This window comes from Peromyscus maniculatus, chromosome 1 (assembly GCF_049852395.1).
Source record: "Peromyscus maniculatus bairdii isolate BWxNUB_F1_BW_parent chromosome 1, HU_Pman_BW_mat_3.1, whole genome shotgun sequence".
NCBI classification, from domain to species: domain Eukaryota; kingdom Metazoa; phylum Chordata; class Mammalia; order Rodentia; family Cricetidae; genus Peromyscus; species Peromyscus maniculatus.
The window spans coordinates 74349987-74372014 of NC_134852.1; the positions used below are offsets into that span (position 1 = coordinate 74349987).

Consider the following 22028-nt stretch of genomic DNA (forward strand, 5'->3'; position numbering starts at 1 on the left):
ACACACACACACACACAAAGAATTCCTGTCTAGAAAACACAGACACAGACATACAGACACACACACAAAAGAAAACCCACACATACAACTAAAATGGACACCAAATGTTCTGGAAGAGCTAATCTATTCGATGTGAGAAATCGGAAACATGGGCAGCTCTCAGGCAGTTCTTGCAAACTTAAGTAGGAAATGACTCTAAAACCAATTAGAATCTCCCCCAGTGACTTCAGGACTATTTTCAGGACTTCCCATGCATACAAAAGCATGAGAATGCTCAAGTCCTCCCATGAAGTGGTGTGATATTTGGATATGACCCCACCACACCCTCACATTTATACTGTAACATCTGTAGGTTATTTATAATGTGAATGATATGTACTTGCTATATTGCATTAACAAAGGAAAAACAAGAAGGCTGCATATGTTCAGTAAAGATGTGACTTTTGAATATTTTTCATCCACAGTTGATTGAATCCAATGGTACACAAAAACAAACTATAAATGAATTAATCTTAATTATGAACATTGACAGCCAAAATCATTAGACAATGTAGCCATCACCTCAGGAATATATTAAAATATCACCTTAATTATTTTGTTAATGAAACCTTCTGCTGGATAGATTGAAATTTCTGGTCCTTTCTATGGATACTGGGAGGGCTTTGACAGAAAGAGACTATCCCAATTCTTTCCAGAGAGCAGTAATAGTTGAGAGAATACATGGATAATTTTTATTATGATGAAGAAAATACATGTCTTCATACAAGTAAAACTGTGAGTCAATAAAATATCCATCAACGTTAAGAACAAGATAAGTATGCAAACAAGCCAATTATTGTTCTCAAGTGCAACTGGATAGAAAAGAAAACAAAGATATTGGGAAGGATGAGTTAAAAGAAAACCTTAGAAACAAAATGATCACAATTATGGTGACTAATTAACATTAACATACACACTCCAACAACTTTCCTACACATTCAGCTAGAAAACAAAATTAATGCCACCAGACTGAAGATGGTAACCAACTGATAAGTTACAAAGAAATGAACAGCAAGAAACTGGTAGGACTTTTCTCAACAGTCCTACTGACTACACAAAATTAGATCTAAATACAAGCTGACATTGTGGAGTTCCCAAACAGGAAGACCTGGTGTGTGAATCCACTGTGACCCCAATTAGATGCTTTTATGACACAGAGAATAAGAGGGAGGGAGCAGAAGAGAGTATCCACATGAAAATATTAATACTAATAGGAATAAAGCTTTGGAAATCAACAGCATCGAGGCAGATTAATCAACAAAACAGAACAGCACTTCAAGAAAGTCAATTTACACAGAAGGGGACAATCTGAACAGAGTGAAGAGTCTCATTGTATTACAGAAATGCTTTATTATATGCCTGGTGTACCAGTGACCACCCTTGGAGAAGAACAACTAGGTTTAGTTATAAAGGTGAACAAATGAAAATATTGTTTAGAAAGAAACTATGAGTCAATTTATTTGTAAACTTAACATGGGGAAGACCTCCTAGAGGGCAGTCTTATGTTCTACAAAAGAAAACATGAATAAACTAGCAACATAGAGTTTTAAACTTTCTATATGTCAATAAATATGCAATCAATAAACAGCATCAGAAACAAATGCCAAATAAAAATTAAAAGAATTAAAAAACTGAAATTTGTATAAAAGATAGAAATATAAAATTGAAATTACCAAAATATATTTGAAAAATTCAACCTTGCTCATGGTAAAATGAACTAAAATCAGAATATTGTTGCCTTATCATTTTTACCAGTCAGATTGGGAAGGGAAAAATTAAATATGAAAATATTTAACACCAGAAAGCTGACAGTCTGGCCCCTGAACTGTCCTCTGGGTGGGGCTATCCAGTTCACAGAGGACCATCTAGAAATATTTATCAAAAGTCTAAATGCACATAGTCTTACATCCAGTAGTTCCATTTCTAAACTGGCATTTATACCAAGATACAGTCACAAAAAAATATGGCAAAGTATGCACTGAAATGCTAACTACAGACTTGTGTATAAAAATAAAACCTGGAAATAGTGTAGCTACGTGCTCACCAGTAAAAGGCTAAGCCAACAAATTGTAAGCCACCAATGGAGTGGAACACTAAGCAGCTAGTAAGAGGAATGAGGTAGACCTTTAGATGTCATTACGGAAAACTCTCTAGGACAAAACACTAGATGCAAAGCACCTTTCAAGCATGAGTTCAAGGAAAGCAACAACGTCCCTCCAAGCTCTCCTCCCTCTCTCGTCCCCATCTTTCCTTTCTTCTTCTCTAAAACTGTTCCTAGGAGGAAATGGGAGCAAGGGGGAGACAATTTTGAACCATATACATCTTCTAACTATGAGCACAGCTAGGCTTTACCATTATTTTTATAATGGCAATAATTACTCAGATAGTCAAAGCAAAGACTAGGATTCAATTTTTAACTAACAGTAAGACACAAAGCCTGGTCTTTAGGTATCAAAGCACACCTATTTGTTTCCAGTTACTTTAATAAATAAAACAACACCAGCAAAAAAAAATATTGTGCATGATTTGTTGATACTGGTTGTAAAAGATGCATGCTGGGAATGGCCTGCTCCAGATGGTGAGTGCTAAAATCAATGAAGTCTCCAGATTTGACCAAGTCACTTTATACTATGTTCTTTCTTCAGGCACGCACGCGCACGCGCGCGAACACACACACACACACACACACACACACACACACACACACACACACACACAGGCTACCACCAAGCCTTCATCTTCCTGCAGTAAAATTAGTGGCTAGGAAAAAGTGGGTTTTGTTGTTGTTGTTCTAGTTCTGAGAAATCTAATCTTCCCGCATGATTCCATCTCTGGAGTCAGAAGATTAAATTTTTGGGGCACCTCAGAAACATGGTATAGTTTTAAGCTTCAAGAAAATGGACAACATAACTGAACAGGGTTTTTCTTAGTGAAGAATCCTCAGACCCCATTAACAAATAAGATGTGAAATGCAAACAGACCAGTATGAGCTACACAGCTAGACCTTAACTCAGAAGAGAAAAACATACAAACAACACCCGCTCTTCTATCTCCAGTGAATCCATGCACTGACCCTGAGTCAGCTTTGCACCTGAAGCCATGGGAGGGTAGTTCCCCGGAAGCCAAATCCTGATGCCATGAGCTCTGTATCTAAATGAGTCACCAGCAACATCACCTCTCTCCAGCTCCTGCCACACAGTAGCCCAGAGGGGATTCAACTGCTTCTCTCTAGTTCCAACATGGGGGAAAACCACTGAATATGTTCATTTGGTGATGTGCAGTTATACAGATGCACAAACTTCCAAGACCAGTGAAGTCTGACTTGCGGAGCAACTAAGACACTTTTTGTGGTGGGTAGCTGTTCCAGCTTTGACCTTGAAACACTGCCCCTAAAGTGACAGCAGGTAACTGCCATACCTGCCTGTGAACTGCCCCTGGGGTGTGGCTGAGAGGGAGACCCTTAAGACTCGAGGTGCATATGTGCTTGCCCCTTCTGGATACCTCGTGGTCCTGGAAGCTGTATGGGAGACCAAGACAGAGTTTCTCCACTGGATGGTACCTCATCTCTCCCGAATCCTGTAACCAACCCCTGTTGGCTGTTAAGTTACCCCAGAAATAAATCTCTCTTGATTACCAGATAAATTATGTGGAACTGCCTCATTAATTACAGTTATAACTCTTATCTTAAAAACACACATCAAATGGTTTAGCGAAGCATCAGCTACTCCCTTGTTAACACTCAGAACTCTATTTGTCCTTCAGCTTTTGCACAGTAAAACAGAATCAGGTAATCCCTCAGGACATGGGCACAGCATGAAGCTTGATATCTACAGGGACCACAGCCTCCAAAAGCTTTTGGCTAGGGCTAGTCCTAGTTTAGAACTGACACAATCTGTGTGCTAATTTCATGGACAGTACAGAGGTACAGGAACCAGCTTGCTGAAAACATCATTTAGAAGGCCAACTTTCTCTGTGGTAAAAAGTTGGTCATTAATAAAGACAAAAAGGTAAGTTAAATCACACACACACAAAAAAAACCTGCAGAGAATTGAATTTATGTTGCCTTCCTTTCTCAAAGAAGTTGTTGAAATGGACCCAGTGAGTGCTGCTCAGCATTGGCTTCACCCTGGGTCTGTGCATGGCACAGGCAGACAGTAAACTCTTATTTGAGCCCGTAACAAGGGGCATGCAGGCATGCAACACCAACTGGACAGGTCTCTACCGGCCAACAACAGCCACTGAGATATACCCTGCAGGGCTGTCCAGAGGGGGCAAATGACCACTTAGTACCCCTGCTGAAGACAAGAATATGCCAATGGTATTTGTGAGAAGAAAAAACCAGAAGGATGCTGGGATCTTTTTAGTTAAAGTAACCAGGAAACTAAGTCTCAAGACTGACAGCTACGTGGATACTTCAGAGTTGTTATATGGGGTTAGGACCCCAAGTCTTACCCTCCAGATACTTTCCCTATCAGTACATTTCCTATGTGGTGATATTACGCGAAGTCTTTGGACACAGCCTCCACAAAGTTTGGGGCTGACATAAGGATGCCAATGGTGCAGATGATGGTAAAGACCGAAAAGGCCATGAGGCACAAGCGGTCCACCACGCAGGCGGCAAACTTCCACTCACTGCAGACCACTTCACTCTCATCCTGGCAGCGGAAGCGGTTGGCGATGTAGCGGACCTCCTCCAGGATCTTGGCCAGGTCGGGGTCCCCATCAGAAGGGTGTGCACCATGCAGGAGATGCTCATCGTGTGTTGGGGAGCAGGCCAAACGACCACACACCACCCCAGAGTCCGGAGTTGGGGCACAGTGCATGCCCTCCAGGCCTCGGAAGCCGATGTAGAGCAGGTTGCCATTGCTGGTGGGTGGCCCGGCACCTGCGCTCAGCTCCACACTGGCCAGGCTGCAGCGGCGAGCCTTGTGCTGACAGGCTGGCCTCACCTTGTCCTCCCCAGGCCTCTTCATGCGCAGGAACCAGGCACACCAGTTCAGAAGAATGATCCTGGTCTGCAAAGACAGCAACAGGATGTCAAGAGCTGCCCAGAGTTGTGTAGGAGCTGAGCCTCACAGCAATGTGACCACACATTGGAAGCCTGCTTTACGGATCTTGGGGAGATTGGGCTTCTCTGTCTTCTCAGCGAATGTATACAGCAAATCAGTGAGGAAACCTTGCAAGGATGGAGTCAAATGTGAGGTGAGAATATGACCTATGTACGTTTAGCAATGTGGGAACAAACAGAAGGTCCCCTGGGATGGACATATTACACCCCCTATGAGAGGAAAAAGGTAGCTAGCTCCCCAAGAATGCCTGAGATGTGTATAGCAGGGAAAATCATTTTCTTTTCTGAACTTGCCTTTTTCACTCCCAGGGACTCTAATTCCCTGGCTCCAATACACACTAGGAGGTGCCTGTAAGGTCACTACAAACTAAGCGAGGCTCTGTAATACATCAGACACAGCGTGGACTCCCAGCTTGGAGCACCTTCAGGTTGTGACTTCAGATAACCACATGTTTGTGAGACTCCATATCTTTGCGAAGTGGGTTTTAAAAACTGTGCCAAAATTATCAAGAGAATCAATGAGAAACAGAACATGAGGGTGATAGTCTCTAATCTGTCCCCAGGAGTTGAGAGGATGTGCCTGTGCTTCCGTGGATGCCAAACTGTGAAGGCAAAGGCATGTGATAATCTGTTTTAACCTCTGTAAATGGGCTGCTGGGCCTCAGAGCCCTATTGAAAAAACAAAAAAACAGCTAAGAAGTTAATATGGAAGAAAGCATAGGCCCTTCTAACCCAGCTCATTAGGCTCTGCTGATGAGCAAGTAAGACCAGGTTTGGGGCAGTATATGGAGAGGCAGAGACAGGTGTTAGCACACGTCTATGACCAGTCCAGGCCATGGAGGCACTCTGACAGCACCGCCCCCTGCTGGTGTGCACATATGAGTGCACGAGTGGGTGGGTATGAGGGATGCCTTAAAAACAAACAAACAAACAAAAACCCTTTTTATAAGTTACGTTTAAAAGGCTGAGGTCGTAGTTGGGTATTGGAGTTTATCAACCTGGCCCTTCGAGTTTTATAAATGGGCAGTGTTAGAGGGTTCGTGTTTTCAGACAGCTGGACAAAGAAGAAGATTCTTGAAGACAGTCCCAGCATGTAAACAGTGGGCCTTTTCCTAAAACACCTAGATGCACACCTCATGTTCATCTTGAGTTCTGATCACAGGAGAACCTCCCCAGCCTCCCATCAGCAGAGGAGGTTGTATGTCGTGAAGTGCACGTCTGTAGTGCTTGCTTTTTTGAGAGCCATTTTCATGGCATCTTATCAAAAATGCAAAAATGAGGTCTGTAGACAGTGAGAAGCACAAGAAATGTCGAGCTGAGGTTCCCCACAGCTGGGAAGCCTTTCCCAGCCTTATCTTCCAGTGTGGCAGACTGCATCAGGGAAAGTCTTGGCTGTAAGGACCTTTCAAAATTAGGGAAAAGCAGAGGACAGCAGCTACCTTCTCATGAGGCTGAACACAGAGCTCAGTCATCTGGAGTCATGAAATGAGAATAAATCCCGTATCTTACAGATCAACTGAGACTCAGAGAAGATACTGAATTGGCTCAAGGCTACCCTTTACTGTGCTTAGACTGATGCAAGGCTCACCTAACAAAGGTGCCCCAGACTTCTCTTCAGAACTCCTATGACTTAGCCCAACCCTCTTCCAGAAGACCACTGAAGGCCTGTGCTAGATCTCAAAGGAGGGACAAACTCTAAGTGGATCTGAACCCAGAGGCAGCTGTGCACACAAGAGCTGAGTAGGGCTGGTCACCTTTCCTGCCGCCAGGGGGTCCATGCGTTCTCTGAGATGCATCTGCAACTACTATGATCTATGTCGCCAAGTCTATTTTGAGTTCCATGGCCTGAATCATTAGCTTTCAAGGATAACACATCTCCAAAGCTGGAATTAGCCTCTTGGTACTTATCAAACCGTGCCCATGACCTCTTCTGTTAGCCTACGGTTTTGTTGTGACTTGTGCAAATGTCACATAATACCACTGCACCCGGGAGTTATCCTCTTCATAACAGCAACAGATCATAATAAGAGTCCCTCGGAGACTGTTTATGTTTCAAAGACACAAGGAATGAATGAAAAATGTTGCATGCTTTATAAAATGAGAGCAAATACACACTTATGTTTTACTTGCAGTCAATTGGTTTTAACAACCTTTTATTCTGAGAGGCTTGTGATAGACAAATGCTCTTAATTAAGATTCTGGGAGAATAAAGTGGTACCAGTTTACTAAAAATGGTTTTGTGTCTCTGTGTGTCAGTTCCTTTATCGTTACACCAGGCAAAATACTCAAAGAAATAAGAATGAGTGTACTTTTCTTGGTGTTAGCATAAACACTGGAGGAAATACAAAGAATTTATTAAAATGGTTGTTGTGGAATATTATTTTGACTGGGCAAAGATGCGTTACATTTGTTTATGCTGCAGGACATTAACTGTGTAAAGGTGTGTTACATTTGTTTATGCTACATTTGTTGAATTATGTGAAGATGTGTTGCATTTGTTTCACCTGGCCTGCCTAAGGCACCTGATTGGTCTAATAAAAAGCTGAATGAACAATAGTTAGGTAGGAGAGGGATAGGTGGGACTGGCAGGCAGACAGAATAAATAAGAGGAGAAACCTAGGCTCGAAATGAATGAGAGACAAGAGGAGAGAATGAGGGAGAAAGAGAGAAATGTCCAGGGCCAGCCCGGCAGGCAGCTGCCAGACAGACAGACACAGAAGCAGCAGGAAAAGCAGGACATACAGAAAGAAAAGGTAAAAAGCCCCAAGGCAAGAGGTAGAAAAAGAGAAACAGGTCAATTTAAATTAAAAGAGCTAGCCAGAAATGAATCTAAGCTAGGCTGAGCATTCAAAACTAGTAATAAGTCTCTGTGTCATGATTTGGGAGCTGGTTGGTGGCCTAAAAGAAAAATCCTGATACAATGGTTGTCAGAAGTGGTGGTGACAAAGGACTGGAGTAAAATGGGAGGCAAACTGTCTTTTGTATGATGTTGCTTTTACTCTTGCTTTTGAAACAGGTAATGTGAAATGTGTTTCAAATGGATGGATAGGCAGAAAGACATATAAGTCAAACCTAGCTTAGTTTGCCCTGCAGTGTATCAGGATGCTAACAAAGAAGAGAATACAGGTGAATGTATCTCAGCTTTGTAACAGAAGCGATGACTTCTAAAACAAGCTTCATGGACTGCAGTCAAGGCATTTGAGACATAACCACTGAGGCTAAGTACACGCTCCAGCTGCTACTGTGAACTTTACCTGGGATTTATTATATGTTTAAGGGCAAGTAGAGTCTGAGAGGAACTAATACTTTTACAAGGCCACTGGAAAATAAAAGTACCCTTTCCTAAGGTAGGCCACTGTAAGGCATTGCACATTGGCTGTCTTCAGAAGGCTAGATGCCATCTGTTGTGCTGGGGATGCATTTTGACATGTGGGTGATTCCCAGATTTCCTTCTGGACTTGAGCAGTACTGAACGGGTCTCCAGACAGGCTCCTTTTGGGATGGAGAGGGCTGCTCTGCTTATCCTCAGACAGGAAGACTAGTATCTGCAAGGTTCACTAGTGATGTCAGGTCAGGGCAGCTCTCCTCTACCTTGGGTTTCATTCTGGAAAGGTATGAGAAAGTCTAGGCTCAGACTGAGCTCTAGTCAAGGTCCCTGCATCAGCCAAGAGCAGAGCTTCAGATACTGGTCCTGAAATGCTGTGGAAGGTGAGAATCAGCAGACAATAGTGCCAGCCTGATGTTTGCAGGCATAGGGAAGTGATGACGTGACCTGGGCTGAGACCTCATCCATTGCCTTTTGCTCTCTGTCCATTACCCACTGGGAACCATTCATCTTATGTCATAGGTTTGGGGTTAGACTGTAAACCTCTAGGTATTGATTGGATAGAAACTTGGCCCTTTGCAATGCTGGTTTCTGCCCCTATTAATTCTAGTAAGCACACATTGAAAAACCTTTAGGAAAACAAAACCTGAATGTGCATTGAACAAGTACAGATATCTCTCTTTTATCATTCTTTAAACAACGCTGCATAAGAACTACAGCTATGGCATTTACATATCAGTAGGTCTGTAAGTCATCTGGAGATGGTCTGCAGAACACTGAAAGATGTGTACAGGTTCTATGCAAGTGCAACACCATTTCTACAAGGAGCTTGGGCACTTTCAGATGTCCCTGTTGTCAAGGGTTCTGGAAACAGGTGCCCTGAGGATCCCGAGAAACACTCATGCCGGTTCTCATTCTTTTCACTCCTCAGTCTGCTGGGAAGCTCCAGCCATGTTGCTTCATGGCCACTCTCCTGGTTCTTCCAACTGCTACCCAGTACTCCTCTGTGGACATGTGTGAGGGGAGCTTTTAAAACACAATGCTAGCAGGACCCACAAGCAGCCAATGTGGAGTCCTGATCTGGGATGTCAGTACAAAACACTGCCACCTCCACTGCAACATCCTCAAAGGTACAGAGGGGTGAAATCTCTTTAGGGGCGCCAGACAATAGGAAACGGAGAGAGGATCCCCTTTCAGGGAGAGCTGTGACTCTACGGGGGCACAGGACGTACCCACTTGGGCATTTTGCCGCCATCAGGGTCATGATGGTGATATCTCAGCACGATCACTGTCACCACCACAGACAGGCCCACGATGATCATGGTGCTGGCGAAGTACTGTGCTGTAGAGAGAACAGAGGCAGTGTGAAACCTGGGGCTCCAGCAGCACCTACTGGGGTGATGCGCTCCTATCAGGGCCTCCTGTGTGGTCATACTGAAAAAACAGGCTGTAGCCTAATATCCACACTTCTGGTGGAAAAGGGACAGCCGAGACCTCCAAGACTTCACTCCCTACCACAAAACAGAAGTGACTCTCCCACTGAAGCCAAACAGTCTCTGACGGCATATAGTTCCCATCCCCATGACACACCGGACTAGGAACGGAGCCCCAGCTGCAGCAGTGAGAATGGAAACTAACCTGGTCACAGCATCCTTCACACGACCTCATTTGTTTCCATCTTGGAAACTATGAAAATACGGGGTCTTTCTACTTCTGTCACTTATCCCTGCTCAGAAACACCTAACCTAGGCAAGTCGGCTGTTCCACTTCCATTTCTCTAGACACTTATTTAATAAATAGACACTGAAGGAGCTAAGAATTAAAATATGTGCTTTAGTTTAAAAAAAAATAATCCAGGTAAAATAATGAATGTCGGATTGTAAAGTCTTGGGCTCTGGAGCAGAACGTATGAGTGGCAGGAATACAGGAGGAAGGGACATTCCAGCACACACATGCTGCCCACTCCCACCCAGATGGGTCATGCTATGTTCCTCTGGCTAGTCTTGAACTCCTGAATTCTGTAATCCACTTGCCTCAGCATCACAAATACTGAGACTACAGGTATGTATCACCATACATGGCCTTTCTTCAGTTTAAAGGCAAGCCACAAATTTGGCCTTTTTTTCCTCCTGCTTGGGCCTAGGTATGTATTGGCCACGGTGTTTTCCAATAGTTACAGCAAGTCATGTCTCCACAGCAGAGCATAGAGGGGCAGAATAAATCTCTAGGACCTCCTCCATGCACCTGCTGGGAAGTCCTAGGCACACTTGAGTCCTTGCCTTACCTATCAAGGGCACAGAATCAGATGTTGCAGGCATGATCTCAGCCACAAGCAGCATGAAGACCGTCAGGGAAAGCAAGACAGTTATTCCTGAAACAAAAACGTGAGGAGTTCCTTAAGCAGAACAGACAAGGCTGAAGCCACACCCCACAGGAGCTCAAGACAGTAGGCTGCTGGGGCTACACCCTGAGTCCCGTGCTTTCTGTACATACAGCCACATGCATTTTCCTGGGTACAGTTCCCGTCACCTGCCAGAGTCCAAAGGACCCTCTAACGGAGACAAGTTTAGGAACCACAATTTGAGAGCGTCAACCAGCATGGTCACTTCTCAGGGTCTTTACTGCATTAGTACTAAGAAGCAGCTTTACACGGCAGGATCAGGAAACCATGTGGCCAGAAGACTTGGTTTCATTCAGGTCTTGACTTTGCAGCTTAATTGGCTGGGTGACCTTGGGTAAGCTATTTAATATTCTAAGCCTTGTGCTAAGAAGACAGAAGGCTTGTGAAAGCTTTCTTCAACGCCCTAGATATGTGTTTATTCAGTAATTTTGTGATATAAGCAGCTCATTTTACCCCCACTTTTTATATCTTCACAGGGGAAGCAATTACGAGGAATTGCATCCCTATTGTAACGTGTATGATAATTTACAAATGCAAGCTGATATTAAGCTAATGTGTCTCCCATCTATAATGGAGGCTGGCCACTGAGGAGCAAAGTGGGTGGCAGTGAGCAAGAAAAGAAACACAGCCCATCAGGGTAGAAATAATCCGGTCCCAAACTATATTCTGTCTTCTTCACAAGATCATGGAATCCCTGGACCCTGCCAATGCTGGAGAAGACTCTGTCTCCCGAAGAGGCAGAACCAGGAGTTTCTGATGTGGTGAGTCTGATCCTGGCACAGGGGTCCATGTATGGTAGGTCACAAGGGGCCCCTGCATGGTCGACAGTGTCCTGCAGAGCTTGCCTCAGAGAAGGACTTGGACACTTACCAAGGGAGATTTTCTCCCCAGAGTCTGCAGGGAGCAAGAATACCAGCAGAGCCAGGGCCGAGATGAGCACACAGGGGATGAGCAGGTTGAGACCATAGTAGAGCGTCCTGCGGCGCATGGTTACTGTGTAGGTGACATCTGGGTATGGCTCTTTGCAGCACTCATAGAACTTCTCATTCCTCTTGCCAGGGATTCCTGTGTGGGGGCCGGAAAAAGAAGGCAGGTCACCAGAAGACACAACTGTCTTTTGTTGCTAAGTGTGTACGACACAGGAGCACAGCCCTAAAAGTGGGTGACGGGTGTTTGAACAAACTTTTACAGGTATGCTAGAGCTGTTTAAAGGTATCTCAGTGATATTCAAGCAAACTGAGAGACATTCTTTTGATGCATGAGAAGTACTTATACATGGTTAATTTTACAGCATTACAAACGTAATTACAAACAAGTGCCACATAATGGTGTTTCTGTCAAAGATGGAAGAAATGTACAACGGTGAGTCAATAACATTGTATCACTTACGGATTCTGTAGCTGGCTTACTTTGTATAGTGTAAGTGCATTCTATGATGTTCACATAATAAAAATGCATAATGACACTTTTCCAAATGTATAGTGAGTGACTCATAATAATATTGGTTTGGATTTAAAATGATACAGTATAGGTAAAAAAAAAAAAAAAGTCAAAATGGCTACAGAGAGAAAAAAAATCAAACTATTTTTCTAAGAATTAGAGGTTTGCCGACAGGGCATAAAATTGCTATGCAGGCATCATGTCAGGAAGTGTGTGTGCTAGAAGGAACAGTTTCTCAGAATCTCACATTACCTTTAGAAGATTAAAAATGCTAGAGTGACCAGTTTGCCCCCTGACAGGCCAATAGACTTAGGAATTTACAACCACCCTGGATTACACCTTTTTCAAACTACCTGAATCACATTGTGTATCCTTGCACCCATTCAAAACTGTCATAGGCACTTTTTGATTTAAAATCCAAAGCCCACCCCCTCTCATCAGAGTACTGACTCAACGTCTAGATGAACTGTGTCTCCCAAAGTGAAGTATTGTTCTATGCCCAAACGCTGCTGTTATTCTTCTGGCCGAACCCCAATTGTGATTTTCTTCATTTACACCATCATCTGCAATGTGCAGTTCAACCAGGCTGTAGGGTTCAAATGGATTCCACAAATTCCACACTAGCACTGCTGGTTTAACAGGCCCTGCCACGGCTGTTTGCTGCACCTACTAATTGATTTCTGCTTCTCATTCTGAGCTCTCAGGACGTGATGGAAAAGGCTGTCAAGTGTAGTCAATGAAAGGAAAGAGTAGAAAAATCCCCACGTCTTTCAGCTCACACAGGTAGACGGCACCTCTTTTCTGGGCTACAAGGTCTGTGTCTTTCGCTGGCCTTACCCATGAGATCCCATTCTCCATTGGGGATATAGCTGCTGATATCTGCCTCCTGCATCTGCAGGTCCAGGGACCACCCTCCATAGGACCAGGACCCAAACTTCAGCTTGCACTGCTGCACATCAAAAGGGAACCAGCGCACATCAATGTAGCAGGAGCTCTTGAATATGCCTAGGTGAGCATGGGAAATGATCAGAAGATTGAAGTGGAGCTACCGAACCAGGCTCAGAACACACAGCGGTTCCCAAAGTCTGCCCCCCTCCACACACACACACCCTGAAATCTTGCTAGACCTATTTGGAACAAACCAAGGTGCTCTCCTCCCCATTTTTCCTTTTGCAAAAACTCCTAGAGAAGCACAGCCAAGCATCATTGCCTTTTCAAGTTAAAACATAACTATAGCCTTTGTTATGGAAGGCTTTTCTCAGGAAACTTTGTGCAAATAATTAATTATATACTTTATTTGCCCGGAATACATTCAGACTCTAAGCAATATGAGAAAAAGAAAGGATGTAGGAAATCTCAGAGAAGCTGATAAAAATGATGAAGGAGTTAGAGAATTGGAAATGAGCAGGGAGAGGCTGGTTTTGTTTGTTTGTTTGTTTGTTTGTTTGTTTGTAACAAATTGAGAAAACATCTAGTTATCTGAAAATATATGTAGAGTGTAATTCTAACATGTTCAGTTTTCACAGGAAGGATAGAATAACATGCAAAATTAAAAAGACAGAGTTTGGATGCAAAGGAACATTCCACTGAACGATGATGGAATTCCCAGAAATGGACTTCCCAGAAGGCCATGGTGAGGACACGCATACATCCACTCCAGACTTCTGTGGCCTGTGCTCTTGCCTGGCCACAGGAGCCCAGAGTGTCCTGGAAGGCACACATGGCTGAAGTGCTCCAGTGCTAGCTGAGCAAGGGCAACGCATCTCACATTTCTTCTGCTGAATTAAAGACTGAACGGGGGAAGGAATTGAAGCGCTTTACACAGGTACACTCCACTGCACATCCATGCTGAGAAAACATAATAAACTGTCCCTTAGAAGTCCTTTAAATGTGAGTTACAATCCCAGATACTTGGGGAGATGAGGATGACAAGTTCAAGGCTATCCCCGGCAACTTAGTGATAGATATCCTATCTCAAAATAAAAAGGTAGAAAGGCAGCCAGAGATACAGCTCAGCAGTAGAGTGCCTACTTAGTATGTATGAGGCTTGAAATTCAATAGCAATACTGTACTACTGTGTATGTGTGTATGTATATATAGTCACACACACACAGACAGACAGACAGACACACACACACACACACACACACACACACACACACACACACACACGACTTACAGAATTACTTCAGCTGCCCACAGGAGCCTGAAAGTCACCACTGGCATCCCCTTACTATTATTGGACTAAATTTCCCCTAATCCAACTACAGTGTATTTGATTCCATTTCTATGACAAGACCCAAGAAGGAGACAGAAAGGATTCAAAGGTTGTCTGAGGCTTGCAGCAAGATCAGTTAACTGTCAAAAGGAAATGGATGATGGGGACATTCTAAAACTCAATTGTAGTGATCTTCTGAGAATTTACTAAAACTCAAGGAGTCAGACACTGCAAATGCATAATATGCAAATTCTAACTCCATCTGCCTGTTAAAAATAAATACATGAAGCAGGTGGAGAGATGGTTCAGTGGCTAAGAACACAGGCTGCTTTTCCAAAGGACCCAGGTTTGATTCCCAGCACTCACATGGTGGCTCACAACTACCCATTATTACTTCATTGTGTGCTGGAAGGCATCACCCAACCCCCTCTGCAGGGTGCCTGCAGTGTGGAGGAAGGGCTGGAATCTGCAAGCAGATGATTTAAGACAGAAAGTCTGAGAAGCAACACTTCTTTAATCAATATAAACATCAGTGAGAGGGATATGTCTCTGCTAGATTCAATCACTTATTCATTCATGTATTGACACACAGCCACCTGCAGTTGAGGAGTGATGGATTGCAAAGTGAGCAAACCGAGATTCTGTCTACAGAATTGTTATCATCTGCTAACAGGAAGAGTGTTGTAAACAATAGGCAAAGCCAGCATCGCCATGTGCTGTGAGATAAGGGCGGGCTGAACACTAGAGAAGGGTGGTGTGTGTGCATGTGTGTGCGTGTTATGAGACGTTGGATATTCAAAGGCTGCAGATGTTGGGAGTGTGTTAGTGTGTTCTGAGTGTAGTGGCAACAGTGTGGCAGTGTCATCAGTGAAGAAGATATAATTCTTGAAAATATGTTAAATATCTTCTGAATGATAAAGTGAAAAGAATTAATACCCATATCCTAAAACACACCTTGAATGAGTCTCAAAGGGCATGAAGCAGCAGTTTCCCAGGCTGTGTGGATTGCTCAATGAGCTGCCTGGGATCCTGTGAGTCCCACAGTAATGACAGTCAGGGGAACAGATCAACCCCATGAAGCCATTTACCACCAGGAGAAGAAGAAAAATTGGGGAACAAGCCACCAGAAAGTGCTCCCTTGAAGCTGGGTCTTGCATCTACCTTGTGAGCAGTCTTGAGATCCTGAACACAGAATGTCCACTACCTTCCCAGGACCGCAGTACCTGTCAACTTACTGTGCCAGCTGGGAAGAGGTGAAGGAGAAAAGGCCTGCCTATAGTGTTCTGGGGCAGAAAGAAGAGCTGAAAATTACTCCACTGTGAGTTAATATTAATAAGAACATAAGACAGACCCTGGCAAAGACCCTCTGAATGTGATCTCAGTATCAGAGATGACACCAGAGTAAGTTGAAGAGATGTGTGACAGTTTTGAAGGGAAGGGCTGGGTGGGAAGAGAAAACATGATCCAGTACTCCCTGAGGAGGACAGTCCTTGAGACACTAATTCTCCACTAAGGAGGGCAGTCTTTGGGACACCAGTCCTCTCACAGGAGGGCAGTCCTTGGGACACCAGTCCTCACTCAGGAGGGCAGTCCTTGGGACACCAGTCCTCCCTGAGAAGGGCAGTCCTTGGATACCAGTCCTCCCTGAGGAGGGCAGTCCTTGGGACACCAGTCCTCCCTGAGGAGGGCAGTCCTTGGGACATCAGTCCTCTCTGAGGAGGGCAGTCCTTGGGACATCAGTCCTCCCTGAGGAGGGCAGTCCTTGGGACACCAGTCCTCCCTGAGGAGGGCAGTCCTTGGGACACCAGTCCTCCCTGAGGAGGGCAGTCCTTGGGACATCAGTCCTCCCTGAGGAGGGCAGTCCTTGGGACATCAGTCCTCCCAGAGGAGAGCAGTCCTTGGGACTAATGCACATACTTGCTTAAATTTTCTCACTGGATAGAGACCAAGAGAAAAGATCTTACCTGGAGGAAGATACTGGCAATGCCCAGATGCATTCACCAAGACATTAGTGTGGAATGTGGCATCAAACCGTTCATCAGCACTAGAAACAGGAAAAGGATTCATGAGCCAGAACCTCCAGGCAGTGGGTTTCTTATTGTCCTTAGATTTGTTGTGCTTATGAGTCACCGAGTGGCAGCTTTTTGAAGGGTTCCTCCTGTAACTGGACAATCTCACACTTGCCTGGGAGAGCCATTTCCTACGAATTGTGATGTCCTGGTTTTCTTTCTGTTGTTGTGATTAAAGCAACTTAGAAAACACAGACTCACAATTCTAGGTTACAGAAAAGTTAAGGCAATAACTTAAAGCATCGCATGCAGAGTCAAGAGCAGGGAGAATAAACAAATAGCCCCCCATTATCTTCCTCTCCCAGCTACCTTTTTCCTCTCTCACCCTGCTCAGGTCTCCCTGCCATTGTATAACATTATTCCTGAGGAGACAAACTAATACCTACTCATCCAAAGGGACCAAGGACAGACCAAAGTAAGGATACCACCAAAGTCCAACTTTATTGGGGGCCAATTACAGGAATATAAGTTAGGGGTCATTTACAGGGGCAGAAATGACTCAAAAAATATTGTATCATCAAAGTCTACCCCAGAGTGGGTGAGAGCTCAGAAAAGCTGGAAACATGGCATATACTGTATCATCTGCCGTGAACTGAAGAGTTTAAATAGTGTCCTTTCCTGCTATTTCCTGCTCAGTGAGGCTGAGACTCTTCCAGGCTTCCTTGCCGAGTATTAGAACATCTCATGTCTCAGTGAGCGTCCCTCTAAGACACAGGGTTTTATTTCTGAGGAGACTGCTATACAACACCTGCCTAGGGAATGGTACTGCCTGCTGTGGGCTGAGTCTTCCTAAATCAATTAGCAATCAAGACACCCGTCTCCCATGCACACCAACATGGCCATGGGCCAACATGATCTACACAATTCCTTGAAAGGTGAGTCTATATTGTGTCAAGTTGACAGGTGACTAACAAGTACAGATGTTTTCCATCATGTATCCAATACAAAGCTCCTATCCAACATGAAGCCTAAAGGCAAGAGATGAGACATACCCACAGGAGACCTCATGAAGCAGGGAATTTACCGGTGACCAAAACTCTAGTTCCAATCTCTGGAATGGGGCTCACACTTGATTAGTGTTAACAGATGTTGTTTGAATGACTAAAACCACAGGTGCAGGGTCTGGGTACCAGCAGGGCCCCAGAGATTCCAGACAACAATGATGATAAGGTGGTGGACGGCAAATTAAGTGTTTTACGTGAATGCACCCCAGCTTTATCCCCTATGTTTAAACTTCCTACAGAAAGAAGTTATGATTGGAATAAAGGAAACACAAGCACACCAGAAAGATAAAGCAACTGTTAAAACTAACAGCTTGTGCTGTGCTAACCATCTCTTACATTTTCTACATTCTGATGTTCTGAGATCTCAGATGGCCCTGCTGGGGCTTCCCTCTTGGGATCAGGCAGTTCCTAGAGAGAGAGAGACCAAGTGTACCAGTTTCTTTACCGTTGCTATGATAAACACTACAACTAGCAGTAACATGGGGAGGAAAGGGTTTCTTTGGTTTGTAGGATACAGTCTATCAACAAGGGAAGCCAAAGCAGGAATCTAGAGGCAGAGACTGTAGGAGAGGCTTACTCCCTTGACCTTCTCTGCTTGCTTTCTTATACAAATACCTGCCCAAGAGTAGTGTATTTGTTACTATTGCTGTGATGAAACACCATGACCAAAAGCAACTTGAGGAAGAAAGGGTTTATTTCACTCACAGTTCCATGTAACAGCTCATCATCAGAAGTAGTGAGGGAAAGAACTCATGCAGGGCAGGAACCTGGAGGCAGGAACTGATTTAGATGTCATAAAGGAGTGCTGCTTACTGGCTTGCTTCCCCTGGCCTGCTCAGCCTGCTTTCATGTGGATCCCTTAACCACCAGCACAAAAATGGCTCCACCCACCATGGGCTGGGCCCTCCCCCGTCAGTCACTAATTAAGAAAATGCCCTATAGGCTTGCCTACAACCTGTTCTTATGGAGGCATTTGCTAAATCAAGGCTTCCTCCTCTCTGATGGCTATCTGTGTCTAGTTGACATAAGACCAGCCAGTACAGGAAGCATAGTCCACAGTGGGCTGGGCCCTCACACATCAATCAATATCCAAGAAAATATCACATAGATAGATCTATAGGCCAACCTGATGGGGTTAATTTCTCAACTGAGGTTCTTTCCTTCTTCCAGGCAATTCTACTTTGTGTCAAGGTGACAAAAAGTTGCCAGCACACCAAGCTTCAAGAGTCTCTTTTAAATCTAAATGGACCAAACTAGAGCCACACCCCTACCATCTACTCTATAGGCCTCTCATGCTCAGGGCCCTCACCCCAACGCTGCCAAGTGGAAACTGTCTCTTAGCACCAGAGCTTGCTTCATTACTTATGTTAGCCAATGGTAAACCCATCTGCCTTTCAGGATGATCAACCCAAGGAAACCAAAGCAAACACCACTGCCTACTTCCTTCCTCTTCTGCGCTTTCTGCCTCACATCCTACCCAGAGCTTTGCCATGTTCCCCTCCCAGGGTGCTTTACATCTTGCTTTGGGAACTCCTTGGAAAAACACAAAACAAAACTTGCTTAATGATAGTCATGTTCTTGTTCCCACATCAGACCATACTAAAGTCAATTCTATGTATCCTTAAAACACCACCCTTTATGTAAATAAACTACCCCAAGTAAACACCTGCAGGTATGGGGAGACAGTTCAATGGGGTCACCGGAACCCAGCACTCTAAACAAAAAGCCAGGCATAGCTGTTCACACCTATAACTACAGCACTGGTGGGCAGAGAGACAGGTGGCTCCCCAAGCTCTGTAGCCAGCCTAGGCGAAACGGTGAGCTTCCAGTTCAGTGAGAGAACCTGTCTCAGGCAACAAGGTGAAGGATAACAGAGGAAGACGACACTGGATATTCTACCTGGCCTCTGCACATGTGCATGCGCACACACACACGCACACGCACACGCACACGCACATGCACACATACACCTCTAAATAAATAGAAAACCCAGGCATCCAGTCACCTCGCTAGCCACAGAGTTCCTCTCACTTTGACAACCAAGGACCCACCTAGGGCTGCCCATGTAGACAGCTCCTCAGGCAGTCTGTTTTGCGTCCAGGGTCCCTCAGATAAAAACTCAAGAGTCACAAGGCACCAATGATCCATCTTCCCTGGGAACCACACAATCATGGGTCAATGTGGTGGTATTGTGTTCCCCAAAATATTGTGCACCCTAATAAATTTATCTGGGATCAGAGAATAGAGAGCCACTAAATACAGAGGCTAGAAAATGGTGGCACTCATGCCTTTAATCCTAGCATTCCTGAGACAGAAATCCCTTGATCTCTGTGAGTTCAAGGCCACATTGCAAACAGCCAGGCATGGTGACTCATGCCTTTAATCCCAGAAAGCGAGCCTTTAATCCCAGGGACTGATGACAGGAAGCAGAAAGGTATATAAGGCGTGAAGACCAACTAGAAGCATTTGGACTGGTTAAGCATTTGACCTGGTTAAGCATTTGGCCTGGTTAAGCTTTCAGGCTTCTAGCAGCACAGTTCAGCTGAGAGCCATTGGAATGAGGACACAGAAGCATCCAGTCTAGGAAACAAGACCAGCTGAGAAGTTGGCCAGGTGAGGTTAGCTGCAGCTTGTTCTCTCTCTGATCTTCCAGAATTCACCCCAATACCTGGTTGGTCCGGGTTTGATCTTATTAATAAGAACTTTTTAAGATTCATGCTATAGGTCAATATTTTAAAACAATTAAAAACGTAAATAAATGTAAAGGATAGAAAATTACTTCCTAAAAAGAGGAATATCCTCCCCAAATTCAAGAATATATTACAATTAGGAAAACAAAAAGCAACATAGAAACTAGAGCTGTGCTTGAGGAAATGACAACAGACAGCAGGAGGTTCCACTGGTAAGCGCCAGGGAGGACAGCAGAACAGAAATGGTGCAGGCACGCCCCAAAGGACAAGGCCAGCGGAGCCCACATCACTGACAGAGCTCCACTACAAGACAGCAGCCGGAGTGGGTGGGAGGGAGGGAACCGCCGAAGGAGGAAGGACACAAGGGGATTCTCTAAGCCGAAGGAAACCATTCAAGTGTGAAGGCAGAGAGACATATTTACAAGAACATGAAGGCCGCAGAGAGCTAGAGTCCCACACACCTGTCCTTGGGCAGGGTTAGAAGATACTAGGGTAAAAAGAGTTGAGGGGAGAGAGGGAAAGAGACAGAGGGGGAGAGAGGGAGAGGAGGAGAGGGAGGAAGGGAGGGAAGGAGGGAGGGAGGGAGGGAGGGAGGGAGGGAGGGAGGGAGGGAGGGAGGGAGGGAGGGAGGGAGGGAGAGAAGGAGAGAGAGTGACACAGAGAGAGAGAGATTTACACACTCAACTGGGAAGGGAGATCAGGGCCACTATGATGTGTGATGCAGACCACTAGAAAACCTGGGGCTAAACTGGAGAGAGCCACTCTTGGATTGGCATGAGATGTGAATCAGACAGAAGAAAGTGTGTTTTGGAACACAGACTTTTGATTTTGTTTCATTTTGTTTGAAGGCAGTGTTTTGCTGTGTAGTCTAGCCTAGCCACAAACTCAGAATCCTCCTGCCTCAGTCGTCTCGCAAGTGCCAGGACTGCAGCTGTGCACCACACCTGGCCAACATCATGGATCGGGTTAGAGGCACATTTAAAAAAAAAAAAAAAAAAAAAAAAAAAACAAACCTCCTAAGAGGCAGTTCTGTCACTGCCACGTCCACTCTTCTCTGTGCAGTGTGCTCAAAGAACCTCTTATTCTTCTTTCATTTTTCAATCTTACAGCAAGGGGTGGGGGAGAAAGGACAGAAACTCAAAGGGGAAAATGTTCAAGGATGTCAAGATACAGATACAAAACAAAGCTATGATGAAGTTTAAAGGGAGGGAGGGAAGCGATTCATCGTGGATGGGCGGGACAGTAACAAACACATCTACCACCACACACCCAACTCCACAGGGAGACAAAGGGGGGAGACACTTGGCTACATCTTCACATGACTGTCACTGAGCCGTACTATAGTGACTGGAGGGGACACACTGACGTCACAGCTTCCACTCCGACTCAGGACAGTACTGTGACTTCCCAACTGGTTCTCTGGAACCCTGAGATGCTGGAGAGGCAATCCAGAATCTCAGGAAACAGCTTATTTTCTTTTTATTGTCTATGAAAATGGATATAAAAATCAGCCCACACTCCAATGACAGGATCTGAAGTCTCAGCGCTTCAAAGACAACCAGTGCATTCACGTGGCTCCCTTTCCTCCTTTTCAAGTGAAAAATGAAACAGGATTTTTTCCCCCTGAATGCACACACGTTTGAACCTCTTACACAAGTCATCACTTAAGACTTCAGCCCGGCATTGCCCTTTTAAGAAGTACACGTTCGTACTTACAATTTCTCACAGGGAACCCATGTTCCTACCAATGCTGGTGATCCACAACCCCCACAGA

At 44.7% G+C, this 22028-nt stretch overlaps 1 protein-coding gene across 2 annotated transcripts in view; it reads right to left on the bottom strand.

Annotated features, from left to right (window-relative positions):
- Positions 1-708: 708 nt before the first annotated feature.
- LOC102923597 (neuronal acetylcholine receptor subunit alpha-7) overlaps positions 709-22028 on the bottom strand; it is a 119745-nt gene continuing 98425 nt past the window's right edge. For both annotated transcript variants that reach the window (XM_076544102.1, XM_042277451.2), the window contains 6 exons: positions 16456-16535; positions 13111-13278; positions 11704-11898; positions 10717-10803; positions 9665-9774; positions 709-5054 (listed from right to left, as the gene is read on the bottom strand). In XM_076544102.1, coding sequence (XP_076400217.1) covers positions 4536-5054; positions 9665-9774; positions 10717-10803; positions 11704-11898; positions 13111-13278; positions 16456-16535 — 1159 coding nt within the window. In that variant the 3' untranslated portion in view covers positions 709-4535. The remainder of the gene's footprint in view (positions 5055-9664; positions 9775-10716; positions 10804-11703; positions 11899-13110; positions 13279-16455; positions 16536-22028) is intronic.